The sequence below is a fragment of the Ambystoma mexicanum genome, chromosome 6q, assembly GCF_040938575.1.
Source record: "Ambystoma mexicanum isolate Mex_15411 chromosome 6q, UKY_AmexF1_1, whole genome shotgun sequence".
Classification (NCBI taxonomy): Eukaryota; Metazoa; Chordata; class Amphibia; order Caudata; family Ambystomatidae; genus Ambystoma; species Ambystoma mexicanum.
The window spans coordinates 829,368,079-829,382,790 of NC_090937.1; the positions used below are offsets into that span (position 1 = coordinate 829,368,079).

The 14,712-nt window shown below is 39.8% G+C and overlaps 1 protein-coding gene across 4 annotated transcripts in view; it reads right to left on the reverse strand.

Annotated features, from left to right (window-relative positions):
* The window catches only part of FSTL5 (follistatin like 5), a 3,721,575-nt gene that overhangs the window by 266,113 nt on the left and 3,440,750 nt on the right, over nucleotides 1–14,712 (reverse strand). For all 4 annotated transcript variants that reach the window (XM_069631359.1, XM_069631360.1, XM_069631358.1 and 1 more), the window contains one exon: nucleotides 14,184–14,308. In XM_069631359.1, the coding sequence (XP_069487460.1) occupies nucleotides 14,184–14,308 (125 nt within the window). The remainder of the gene's footprint in view (nucleotides 1–14,183; nucleotides 14,309–14,712) is intronic.

The window sequence follows — 14,712 nt, forward strand, 5'->3', positions numbered from 1 at the left end:
TGCCACCAATTTTCATTCCCCCTCTGACTCCTGCCACGGACTCCCACACTGACTCTGCCCTTGCTTATCTTCACATCTCTATCACCAACACCCTGGACATAATTGCCCCTGTCATGAGGATCTGCATGAAGCCTGCCTCAAAGCACAACACATCGTATCACCACCTGGGGGACTGAGGGGAGAGAAAGGGTACTGCTTCCTTAAGAAATCATGCAGGGAAATTGTATACAAACAAGAGGTTTTGACGACCGGTGATCAGGGCTGAAATTACTTTATCACAAGAAGGGGCATTTATAATCGCATGCACTTAGACAGGCTGGGCCATTCTTGATTTAGTCGATGTAAGTTTAGTGCAGGTATCATTACTGGGACCAATTTTGTTTATTTCTTTAAATCATATGGTCCTAGAAAATATCCACTGCCCAGATAGGGACAGTCAAACATTACTGGGTGGTGCAAATGAATCCCAATTAAAAACTCTGTACTTACAAATGACTAAACGTACAGTAAAACAGCAAGTTACTGTCACATGGGCTCAGTGAACACCTGACGATTCAATTCCACGTTTTTGAGTTGATTCACAGACGAATTCTCTCGTTTGCTACCAAAAATTACCTCTTCTCCTTTGCCATGGGGAAAGTGCACTCTCTGAATTCACAGGAAGTACTTTTGTTTGCGTATCCTGAGATGTGTATTCCGAGGTTGGCAAACAGACCGTTTGTGCAGCAAAGGGGGAGTTCCAGTGTGTGGTATCCCGCTCTATCAGCACACCTCTAATTCAAGTTATTTCAAGTAATTCTAACTCAGGTATGACCACACTGACATGCGCCTCATAAGGAAAGGTTTAAAATGGGCCAGGTCAAACTTGAACAATGGGCTTTGTTGCTTTAAACCCTTCCATGCACTTTCCCCATATCAGTATCCTGGTACCTGACTAGTAAAAACTGAAGAAATAGCAATGCCAGGGAAAGAACATTACCACTGATAAACCATTATTCTATTCGTACATCAGTGAAATATTTGAACTTTGCGTGCCCCTAATTCTTCTCATCGAGCGAGTTCATGAGTCGAAGCTTTATGTAGCATTCCTCACTGACAGCTTGATTTTGTCCTGAATAATAAAAGGACCTTTTGCAGATTCATGTAGCGGCTTAATAATCTTAGAAGGATCTTTCTAAATTAGATGAAGAGGAACATATCCGCAGTCTTCTCCCATGCAGCCCTTCGGCACTGAAGCCTTGCATCCTTGGCAGCTGCTGTGAGAAGAGAAGACGGCAATTATTTGCTTGGATTTAGAACACCCCTGGAGCTACGTTCTTCAATAATTTGTATAGAGATATCAGGCATGTTTGCCAGTGAATGTGGTGTTTTGTAGAGACTTCCAACAGAAGGGGACAGGATCTCCAGCGCGGTTCAGAATTTTGATTTGTGTACTTCACATCACTTCTACCCTATTGCCTTCTTTTATGAAATCCTTGCTCTTTAAAATGCACATTTGTGCATGTAATATTTGTGTATCACGTACTAAAAAAGGCCAACTCGTTCATGTATATCAGATAACTAGCCCCGTGTGTATGTGTAGTTCATTGGGCCTCATTACAACTTTTCCGCTGCAGAATTATTGTGCCGGTATTACTGTATACGGTCATGTATCCACACCCGCTAAGTACATGTTTGCTGGTGGGGTGGAGGAATGACCTCCAGCTGAGATCCTGAGGTAATTTTGTCACCCTGCCAGCAAACAATAGCTGGTATTACCAGTCTCGGTACAACCAGTGCCGGTAATATCGGCAAATCCACCACAGAGGTTGAAATGGGGATTTACCACAGTTATCTGCACTCATAATCCAGCGGTAATTCTGCCAGACTGAGTGCTGGTAAACTGTATTACCATGTGCCGGTATCCTGGCACAATTATCACCAGGATACCAGCAAAGTCTTAATGAGGCCGATTAAGAAGAACCACACATACATGGGTAAACCCTTAATTATCTCAACATTCATTACCAATCATTCATCTGAATTCTGGTGTTACAAATCAATCAGGCATGCCCATGATACGGATTTTGATGCAATTGCTCAAGCATGGGTCCGTTCAACTGTAAAATGCAGTACATATTCAAACCTTCAGTTATTCACTGCACATTCCAAGCATGAATGATGTGCCCACATCTTGACATTTGAAATGAACTACTGAAAGGGATGTAAAGCCATCCGGATCTTCTCGGGATCTGCATGGTAGTATGTTTGAAAACAAATTACTGCTCCTAATGAGATTATGTGGGAATGTACAGACACTATAGGAATATATGATGCCCACATATATGGACTTTTGGTTTTATAAATGTTAAGATCAAAGCAACAATGTTGTGAACGAAATTGACAATTGCTGAAATGACTGCCTTCTTTCACCAACAGACATTTGCCAGTCACGGATTCTGGCAGCTGAAATGTACTCAGGGACCTGCTTTTCAAAACCTGTGGAGCAAGTCTGAGAAAAGAAAAGAGTGTCATGGCAATAGATGTTAAGAGTAAAAGTAACCATGGAAACATTAATAATATTTCTGTGGGAGAAGAAACAGATGAAACACCAGCATGGCATATTAGGATGTACATTAGGTTTGTAGGTGTGTGTTTGGGGTGGAGGGGGGGTTATGGGTGCAAAGATAGTGTGTTAAGGAACATGAGAGAATTGACATTGGAAAAATGAATTGTGTATGCATTCACACACGTATATACAGAGAGTAGAAGTGGCAGAAGTGTGGGATAAAGGGAATAAAAGAGACCAGCATATGTTTAAGTAGGTGGTTTTCAAAAACTGAGACAGTCCGTGTACGAAGAAAGTGGTGTTGTAAAGAACATATTTTGCACACATGCACAAAGTTGTAAACAATTTACATATAAAAATGCATTCACCCTGGAGGGAGTGTATAGAGCACATGAGAAGTGTTAATCAGACTTCAGTTAGAGAGAGAACGAGACAGAGAGTGTGTGACAGAGAGGGGGGAGTATGATAGGGAGGAGGAAAAGACAGATCTGTAGAGAGAGAGGTGGTGCTGATAAACAGACATCCTTTCCACATATGATTTGTCAGTAAAAATGCATAGTCCGTGAGCATAACAAGGGCGGTGTTAGCCCTTAGGAGTGTGCACCATGATCACTATCCGTCATGTAGCAGATGTGCATACGTATCCTGTGTACAGTTTACAAACATCCATGCAGCCTAAATGTGAATTAGCTACCTTGCAGAAAAAGGTATCATGTACTTGAACTGTGCAAATGCAGGAGCTGAGTAGCAGGCTCTCATGTACGCTTTGCCAGCTAGCTGACAGGGAAATCAAAATGTGTTATGTGGCAAGCTGTATGTGGAATTTGCTTGCATGGCAGATTAAAAAGGATACAGTCCACAATGAAATTGACTACATACTGGAGCCAGACAGATCCTTTGCTACTTACTCCACCATCAACTCAGTATTTCAGCAGTACTATTCTTCCTTATGTACATCAAAACTTGACAAATCCAAATCAAAGATATATGTGTGTATTTGGATAAAGACACCCTAGCATGGCTGGATGATGAACAGAGTAACCTGCTAAACATACAGCTATCGGTGGAGGGAATTTGAGCCACCAGGCCCAAATGTGATCATGGTGAAATTTTACAAGAAATGCATAGATATATTAGCTATGGAAATATTGAGAATATATGCTGATGCCTTATTGAGCGGTACACTGCCTGCCTATACCGATGATGCCAGAATTGTGGTGTTCCCCAAATCAGGCAAGGACCTGCATGTTTGCTGGTCCTATAGACGATTGCTTAACATAGAAAAGAAAATCCTGGCCAAGTTGTTAACACGCCAAATTCTCCCACTGCTAGCTAGAATGGTCATTGACCACCAATCTGTTTTCATACCTGGCAGATCTAACGTCCACAGTTTGCAGAAGTTATTTAGTGTTATGGGTGATTATTATATCTCCGTAGTACCCTGCCATACACTAACCCCACACCCAGTATATATAAAGATTGGATAATTTCAAAGAGCTTTGTGCTGCCTAGTGGCATGTGCCAGGGATGCCCACTGTCCCTGATTCTATTTGTATTAGCTTTTAAACCTCTGGCAGCTATTCTGCGGGAATACCACACAGACGGAGACTGCTTTTATTTAATCAAACCATACTTTTGTCTCTATATTCTGAATATTTAGTGGAATTTATTGAACAGCCTGAACAAAATCTAGTCCCTATAATAGATGTGATAGTTACTTTTGGAGGTCACTCAAGGTTAAACATCAATTGGAACAAATCGGAACTGCTCCCTTCTTGGACACTCCTATTTCGTTGAACTATGCCATGCTCCTATGATTAATTACAACTTAAAGTAACAAAATTGACCATTCTGGCAAATTCATTCATAGTCAGGTTATCCCTAATCAACAGCATTGTACTTTCCCAAATGTATGTATCTGTTCACTGCAGTACAGATGCCTACACCAAGCATACTGAGGGCCTCATTACACGGATGGTGGTAGGGATTTACCGGTACCGGTAAAATACCGGTACCGGTAAATCCCTACCGCCTTACTACGAGGTCCCTTAGCGGGTTGGTGCTTTAACGCCTGCTTTTTGCAGGCGTTAAAAACCAACCCGCTAAGGGACCTCGGAGCTAATTACGGCACCGCAAAATTGCGGTGCCGTAATTAGCGCCTTCCCCAGTCCCATAGAGCCCTATGGGGCAGAAATGGGAATGGGGAAGGGCAATGGCGGAAGGGGGATTTACCACCCCTCCAACCTTGGAATGGGGCGGTAAATCCCCTTTCCGCCAAGGCGGTGCCGGTATTTTACCGGCATGAGCCATGGCGCTAATAGCGCCATGGCTCACCGCCTACCGTGTAATGAGGCCCTACATGTCCCTAAAGGTTAGGAAATGTCACCCCATGGCACCCAGCGCATGCCACAAAGTTAAACAACTCAATGCAGATTGTATGCATATGACTTGGTTGTGTCCTCATATAGCAAGATTTTGGAACAAGGTAGGTCTTAGACACAGTGGCATCAATCACCCAACTCGAGTCATTGGAAAGTTCTCCTATTAGATGGGGCCATGTGAGGTATAGATATGCTAATGCATGATTTGAGCCCGGCTCGAGATTGCAGGTGCTGACTTCTGTCTATGCATGTGTGTTGAACAAATGGAACCCATATGCGATAACTAGTGTGAGTCAACATCATTGAAATAAATCTTTTACTATTTTATCATTCTGGCTGTTTTTTGATTATTACTCTATAAATTAAGTTGTTGAAGGGGTTTTGGTAGTGGATATAATTCCAAGTTATTTGTGATAGCACGTGAAGGAGTTTGGTTGTTGTCTAGTTTTGTAGAGCAGTAACTGCAAAGTATTATGGGGTCAGTTATTTCGTATTTGTTTTCTGTTATTAGGTAGAGAGCTAATTCAAACCAGATTCTTCATTGTCTTCTATTTTGTATGATAGGTCTACAGTTTTTGTGTTACTTTTATAAAACGTTCCGCGGCAACATACACACACGTAGTTTGGTACTTCAGCTGAAGTACTTTCAAATTTTAGTATTTCTTTTTTGTATGTGTGTAGTGAAAGGTTGCCATGTGCAGAATTGTTATGAAGTTGGTTTACAGCTAATTCATCTTGTAAGTGGGCTTCACTTCCAAAATATTTTGTCTGGATATAGTCGATTTCTTTTAGTAGGTCTTTTGCTGTACCATGTAGAAGAATGTTATTAAAATTGGCTAGTGCTAAAGCAGGACTTTTAGCATAGTTCATTTTATAAACTAGATTTCTTAAACTTGCATGATGTGTTGATATCCTTTTGATATCATGGAAAGTTGTTTTGCAAGTAGGTCCTGTAATGCAGGCCAATGAATGTCCTTGTAGTCCTGTGTACTTGCGTACTGGACAAACATCCATATTTAGCAGTAGTTTAATTTTGATTTTGTCTTTGCTTTTCACATATTGATTGAGGAATTGGCGTAAAGACTTGAACATTTTTTTGGGAATGTTACACATTGACGTGCATGGCCATTTGTACACTAGATGTTCTGATTCAGTTGAATGGAGGGGTAAATCTACGTTTTCAGGGCATATTTTTGTAAGGAGTACTTCTTGTTCCATTATGGTATTATTAACTTGTTCATAACCTTGACCACTGCTATGTGTGGCAATTGTATTTATTTGCTTTTGTTTGTACGCTTCTTCATTAAAGTATGGTTCTGTGCTTGTAGTGTGACTCCATTCACCTCCACAGATATTTAAGAAGTTATTTCTGTTGACATTTCGTTTGTTGAGAAGTCATTAGTTTTGTTAGTGGTTTTATTCTGTTTAACACTAAAATAAATAACTTTCTTTTGAGAAGAATTGCACTGTCTATCAACGCTTCTAAGATTACTTTTCTACGATAGGTTTGAAGTATTGAACCTGGTTTCTCTCCTGTTTTCATAAGATTTTGAAGGACTTTGTGATGGAACATTTTGGCTAAAATACTTTTCTTGGTATTCTTACTTTGTACTACATCAAGATTTATAGAAGTTTTATTTGTAGTGATAGTTGATTTTCTGTTAATTGTTTTTTGGTTTGTTTTACTTTTTGATAGAGGAGGCAAAGGTTTTGTACTAGAAACTTTTTCCGTTTCACTACATGACTGTATTAGCTGTTGTGTTACAACTTTTTTTTACAAATTCTGCTATAGATGGATGTTTATGTTGGAGAGTTTTCTTTTCATTTGCTCTACTTCTGCGTTCCTTTCTACGGAGTTGCTTTTTGGTAGGCATTCTTTAGGGTCTGTTGAAAGAAATACAAAGGTATGGGTTGGGGTGTTCTGGAATGCATGTGTGTTGTGTTCATGAGTGTTTGAGTAAGATGATAAAGATGTATGTAATGGTGTGTGATTGTGCTTTGGGAAGTACAACTACTAGGGATGGGTATTCTTGAATTAATGTGTTACTAAACTGGGGTTTAGATGACAGAAAAAAGTAAGCCAGTGGTTTGGAGAAGTATAATTAGTATATCTAAAGCTATACAATCAAAACAGTTGTTTGTTCTACAACATCTAAATTCTAGCGGCTGAGTTGGGTAATTTGTGTGTCGAAAAATTGGAAGTTGTGGGCCATTCTGCCAGTAAATCACTGTTTAAGATGGGGGGATTTTTGGTCAGAATGGTCTGTTTTTAGGCACAGAAATAGCATGAATTAACCTTACAGTGTGTTTGAGTAATAATTCAAATATTATGCTAACATTTTACTTACTTTTTTTCTAAAATGAGCAGTTTACTTCTTAGTTGTTCTTTGTACTTCAAATTCGGCTGCTTCTTTTCTGGAGAATGGTCTTCACTGCAATTGTAAAAGAAAGAAATTAGTAATTTGGTTTGTATATAGCACTGTTTTTAATTTAGACATAGATTTTTTAAATTGAAATGCTCAGCACCTTTCTCAAAACCATTAAAACTATCTTATGACTAACTGTTGGAAAGAAAATATCTTTACTATGGCTTGTGTATTCATAATGTAGCACTGTATACCACTATTCCTGTAACTAAGCTTTTCCACGTAATAGTGACTCAATGTCATAGCCTGCTTTTCCACGTAATAGTGAGTCAATGTCATAGCCTTCTTGTCCTATATAAATGTAAGTAATTATATAAATTGAAAAAATTGAAACCAATTATGTGTTTGTACAAATATTATTGTTTGAGATTTGATCATAGAGTGTGCATGTCATTTTGTTTGATTATATGTAGTCTATATATTTTATTTCAAAAATGTTGGTTTAACATTATTTGTGTGTGTGTGTATGTGTATGAAGAAATTAAACGGTATAAAGGTTTGTAAGTCACAGTTCATTTTAGGACAATGAAAAAATGATCGTAGATTCATTTTACAGATTATACAAGGTAAAAGTCGGTTAGAAAATGTGTTCATGTACTGTATAGAAAATATGCATACCTGTAGTTTGTGTTCATGCATATGGATATGGACGAAGCTGCAAGTAGAAATCTTGGAGACTTGTATAGTATTTCTTGTAGATCGTGCTTGCCAATGGTATGAGACTTGTACTCCGAGAGATTCACTGTACATTTGCAGTGCTGATCTATGATGATGCAGTTACATGTAGAGTTCTTGGATTTGATTGGTGGATGGTCATGTGATTTCTTAGCTACATCCAATGAGGGAATGGTACAGCGAGTGAAGTGGAAATGGTAGAAGGGCTGTCAATGTTACGATATGTTCGCGGACATGGCGGTAGTTCTAGGACACCGCGTATTACATCCGGGGAATTTGGGGTGGGGAGGCATGCAAATGAGATTGAATGTAGCAAGGGATTGGTCAGTAAAGTTTAGTGAGTGTGTTGTGCTAGGAGAGGTTTCTCAGATATTCTTTTTGCTGAGAGAAGAACAGATAGCTATGGCTGAGTGTTTCAATAAAACAGATTGTGTGGATTTTGGGAGACTCATGGATACATTGGTTGAAGGTTCATGCAGAAAGCTGTGGAGTATCTATAGATCTTGGATTCCCACATGTGGAAGTGCACTGGCATGGAGTGCGTGGAATGAAGTGGTTGGGCTTGCTACCTCTCTGTGCAACTTTGAAGATAGAGGAACATCCAGAAATAATTGTAATTCATTGTGGAGGGAACACTTTAGGACATGTGTCTGGAATTTCTTTGCAATTTGCAATGAAAGAAGGACTTCAGAAGATCATGGACATGTTTCCAAACTCCGAAGTAATTTTTTCACGGATTGCGCAGAGACAAATGTGGCTTTGTTCTTTCTCATGTGGTCCACAAATGGAGAAAGCAAGGTGTAATGTCAATAAGGCTGTTTGTGCCTTCCCAAGAGATTTTGGCATGTCCTCTTTTCACAATGAAAATATTATGTTTCGTAGTACATACATTTTTCGCAAAGATGGAGTCCATCTTACTTATGCTGGCAATCAGATTTTTCTGAGAAATGTACAAAATGCATTGCAACCTTTTTTAGAAATACAGCATCCATTTTGAAGTAGGTGTTAAGTATTTATAATTTTTGACACACAAACCCCTCCCAAAGGCTCTTTTCAGAGCCACCACTTGCTCCCAGAGAAAAATGCAATGGTTACAATAGGATAGCACCCCAATTTTTTTTATGTTCGCGAAATGTCTGCGGACTTTTAAGATGTACAAAGGGCCATTCTTTATTTATCTTCACTTCTATTTTTTAACTGTGAAAGGCGGCTCTGAAAAGAGCCTTATTTTTTTTTTGATTTTTGTTATTTTGTATTTTTTTGGTTTTTTATACATGACACACTAGGAGAAGAGGGGAAAGGAGGGTAAAGGGTGGGACACCAACCACAGGGATAAGAAAGGGCGAGCTGAGAGAGGAAGATGTAGAGTGGGTTTTATTTGGGTAGTGAGCAGGTCTTCTCGTGCTCCGAGACGATAGTCTCAAAAGCACTCTGAAGTCGCTCCCCCTGCAGAGTACTGTGTCACAGTACATACATACAACTGTGACCCTCGAAAGGTACGGGTCATCAGAATTCTGTATGGCCTGTGAGGCAGCTTTAGGAAGACACTGTCCCACAGAGGTGTTCCTTGTGGTGACAGGATCAGAAACGGAGGATGAAGTAGAGGCAATCAACCTTCTACGCTCTTTGCAAGGTACAACCTGGCGAATGGCCCCAGTGTGGAATGAGTTGAGGTGTCGCTTCATGGTAGTGGTCCCAAAGCTGAACAAACCATGCCTCCCACGACTGAGTACCATTTTGCACTCATTGCAGGTGACACGGTTCGCACGAGCCTTAGGACCATTCCCATGAACGGTAAAAAACCGCCACACCCTAGAATCACGCAGAGGGCGGGTAGTAGGGATTTCCTCTACCTCATTCTCGTCATCCTCTTCTTCCTCCTCTGTATCCTCACTCCTGTTCCCCTCTTCAGGCCCTTGGGGAGGTGGGGGTGGGGGTGTTGCTGAGGCAGATGTAGCACCAGGTGGCAATAGTGGAGCCATGGATGTCATCGGCTTGGAGATGGAAATCTCAAAATCTGCAAAGTATGCAGCAAAATGCAGTGTGCTCTGTGGAATAGCCAGAAACACAATGAGAATGAGCTCTAGGGTATGGTCTTTTATAGGGGTGCTTGTGCGCGGTTCGCGGACATGCGCGCCGTCCGCAAGACAGATCAAACACCAAAAAAGGTTCAAAAAGTCACAAAAACTATGTGGAAATTTAGGATTAGTATGTGGGATTTGTGGTATGGTGAGTTTTTAATGAGAAATATTGTGGATTACTTGGAAATGTACTTTTAAACTGTTCGGAGATACGAACAGTGTCCGCATTCAGAACACGTGATCAGCGTGGGCGCAGTCACATGATTGCTTTCTGAGCATGTTCGCTAAGGAAGCGGCCGTCCGCAGGACACCCAATGTACGGACATTGTTTTGCGCATGCTTGTTGATGTTCTACGGACAGTGTTCTGGTCCTGAACTAATTAAAAGTGCGTCACACGTAAAACAAACAGTTAAAGACAGCCGTTTGTTCTTAGCACAGTTTAACTTACTTGCGAACAATACGGACAGACATAGCGTCCCCAGCACACCTCCATTTTTGTTTATTTACGAACAATTCAGGGCACTAGGAGTGTTCTTAGAACAGTTTCAACTTGGTAGCGAACACTACGAACAGGCATAGTGTTCTTAAGGACACCTCCATTTTCGTTTATTTACGGACATTTCAGGACAGTACGAGTGTTCTTAGAACAGTTTCAACTTGCATGAGAACATTACGGACAGATATAGTGTCCTCAGGACACTTACATTTTCGTTTATTTATGAACATTTCCGAACAACCGTGCTGTCCGTGGACACCTAAATTGGTTTTAACACAAAGATCTGAAAGTAATTACAACACAATATAAAAAAGTAACTTTATTTGACATATATAAACAATTTATGACTGAGAAGGTGGGGCAGAAACGGAAACAAAAACAGGAGAATTAGGGATTTCAACATAATTGGGAGCAGGTGAAGAAGGGATGGAAATGTCATCAAAACGTTTTGGTCCATGGATAGGGTTTGAGGTTAAATGAGTGGGATATGGTGAGGGGGACAAGTACAGGTGGGACAATGGTATGCTGTTGGTAGATTTAGGTGATCTTCCACAAAGTTCTTTAAATCGTTCAAATTTGCCATAAGTTGGTCCATTTTTTGGTTAATGTGTTCCAGAGTGTTATCCACCGCTTCTTTTTCTGTGGTAGTGGCAATTTATGTATGGTCTGTAAAAAAAAAAGTATATGTTAAATGTATGCAAAATAATATTTATTCATTTGTTTGTATAGTAAAGTGTGTACCATTAGGTGCATTATCTTCTGACATTTCGTCTTGTGGGAAATGCTCCTCTAGCCACTCCAGAGTACTACACATTTCTGTGAGAAAACAAAAAAGTAATATTTTTTTTTATCTAATACAGAAAGTTTATAATTATATGAGTAAAATGAAGTGCACTTACGATTTCAGGGAAGTATGTTGTGAGTACTCTGTATGTCTGGTCTTGTTCTTAGTTGTGGAGTGTCTGTGAGGTAATTATGTTGGAAGCCACTTTATCTTCTTTTGGTATATTCCATTTTAGAACATATTGTATTTAAATGAATGGTTAGTGTGTTACATATATGGGTTACATTTCTTAAGTATTACTACATATACTTTGTATGTGTGCTGCTTTGTGAATTTGTTAAATGTTCCTATGTTATGATATAACAATTACACATACCCCCCCCCAGAGTTTTTAGGTGATGGTACTGTTGTTCGAACATGTCTGCAGACAGTCAAATTCAGTATAAAGGGTTCAGTATGTTCCATATTACATGTACCTAAAGTCAAAGTTATTATTGTTAAGTTGTGCTACTAAAAAACTATGAAATTCAGTAAAAAAACTTTGCTAAAGGGATGTTATGGTTCAAAGTAAAACCTAAAAACCCCTGAAATTCGGTAGTTATGGTAAGATAAGCAACCATAACTCGCGCCACCGTGCACTGCTAACACTAACATCCAGGACATCAAAGATGACATCACAAATGATCAACTTTGAAATTCCCAAAATGGCAAACATATAAAACTTTGATCTACATGTAAAAGTGTCCTAACCAATTGCTCCAATGAATCGGTAAACACAATTGCCTAGTAGCCCTGTTAAATACACTAAAGTCATCCCCTCAACAAAAACAGGCTAGTAAAAAAGAAAGGAAAATAATATCCCATAATGAGAGAAAAGAAGAGAAAGGGAGCATAAAACTACAAGGGACGATTCATAAATCACAGAAGTCAAGAAGAAACAAAGCAATATAAAAATTAATAAGTAATTATTTGTGAGATGTTCACAGAATCTAACTCCAAAAAGAAGAAGGAAGAAAAGGAAGAGAACCAGAAGAACAGAAACAGTGAGGTGAAGTTAGCAATCAATCATACCAAGATCTAGATGACAGACTGATTAGTCAAATGTTACTCCTCCACAGAATATCTGAATAAGAAAAACTTCTAAATATGAGAAACTTCTAAATAAGAAAAAAAAGGAAAAGATGAAAAAAGACTATTTAACGTACCAAACTCCAATAAATATATGATAATTCTCTTAAGTTAAGTCCCCAAGAAAGTGTAGAGCTCTTCATCAAGATTGTGTCCTTTGGGTTTTTTTGTTTCCAAATCAAGAATGTGCTTGTCTCACATTGTCTCAAAAGCAGTTCTCTATTAACACCTCTCAAGATCCTCAGTTTTAGTTTGGCTTTGATGCTACCTACATACCATTTCCTACAAGGGGCAGTTTAGAATGTAAACCACATAGCCTGTATCACATGCGTCTCTAGATCTAATCGGTATATTAGACACTAAAAGAGGATGGCGACAAATGGTCTTATTGGCAGCATATTGGCATGCTTTGCATTTAGTACATTTAAAAAACCAAGGAATTTGAGTCTTTTTTTAATTATAATTAATTGTGAGACTGCCTATACCAGAATGTGATATATCAAATTCCAAAATGGCTCCTGAGAAAATATTTATATATATATTTGTGAACGTTTGTTTGTATGTTCGGGGTTGGTTCCAGCCCTATAACAGTTGGTGGGCTGAAATGTTTGCCACTGGTCGGCACACCAATCTGGGGTGTACTGGAGATAGTGAAATTTGACCAACCCCACCCATTCGCCCTGAACAGGGTGGGTTCCGGCCCCATGCTATCAGTACAGTCGATTTCGGGAGATTGACTATTTTGTGACCTATTCAAAAACAGGAAGTTAGGACACAAGGTCGGCATATCAGTCTGGGGTGTTCTGGCGATGGTGACATTTGACCAACCCCACCCTCTGCTCTGCACAGGGGTGGAGCATCCACTGGCCCTGTGCTATCAGTAAAGGTGATTTCAGGAGATTAACAATTTTGTGATTTCTCAAAAATAGGAAGTTCGGACACAATATACACAAGGCTATAGTAGACCCCTGTGTGCATGTCAGCTACAGACCCGGACAACGCTGGGTGTGTACTGCTAGTATTTTTATATTTCTATAAACAAGCACAATTTGAATTTATTCGAAAATGTATTTAGCACTATCAAAACATGTGGCATTTGTTACCAAGTAGACAAATAAGGTAAGCCGCATCCTGAAAGGAAATTGATACTGTAATACGTTGCTCAGCACCTCAGGGGGGTGTAGAGAGGGGAGCTTGTGGGAGTAGCTCACAGTTGAACCCATTTTCAGGTCACCTAAATGTTAGTTTATAAAAATGTATTCAATATGATGAGAAACATATTCAATAACATTTACAAGTATCAGAGCTGGCAGGGTTTCTGCAATCGGTATTAATCTCTTGTTCAAGTACCACCTGCTGCACGTTGAGGACTTGAGTGAAACAGGAATGTAAGATCAAACGCAATAAAACCACTGTAAAGGAACCCCTGGTGCAAGCAGACACTTCAATCCATACTCCAGGACCAGGCTGTTAACGTGTCGCCCCCGCAGTGTATATCTAAGGTGAAGATTGGAAAACAGTCGGACAGTAATCAATGCGTTTTTCATTCCCACTAACACATTGTTTATTCGCCTCTTTAAATCTCATGTCCTTGCTCTTTAAGTGACTGGGCGGGTGCCGTGGGGTGGGGGGTGGGAGGAGAGTGTCTGGAGAGAACATTTACCTGATATGGTTTATGATGAGCGTTGTACTGGGAATGAAGAAGTCGTCCACTCTGTCGAACTGCTTTCCCACCGGCTGTGTATGGATAGTGTGATGAGAGAGACCGCCGCTCGCTTGCGTTATCACCTGCAATACACGAAGGGAATCATGTTTAATGTCCGTCTTGGATGGACAGGGTTTATTTCGTTTACAAGACCTGTGGCACGGCGCTGCCCTAAAGACATTCGTAACCAAACAGAGTATACCATGTTTCAGGTATCATGCACATGTAAAGACTAGAATACTTTATCCATTACATCGAGGGACCCTGGGAATCTATCTTACACATGTTTGCATATTCAGAGTTCATTCTGACATTGATCATGCATGTCAGCGGTATCCAACATTGGATTTCATACTGTTTGAGAATAAAAAACATGATTATATGCACAAGCTTTATTTGCAAGGTACCTAATGGGGAATCATCGAAATGTATGACGATTTAGAAGAGACAATGGGCCTCATTACACGTAGTGCGGTAAGGGTTTACA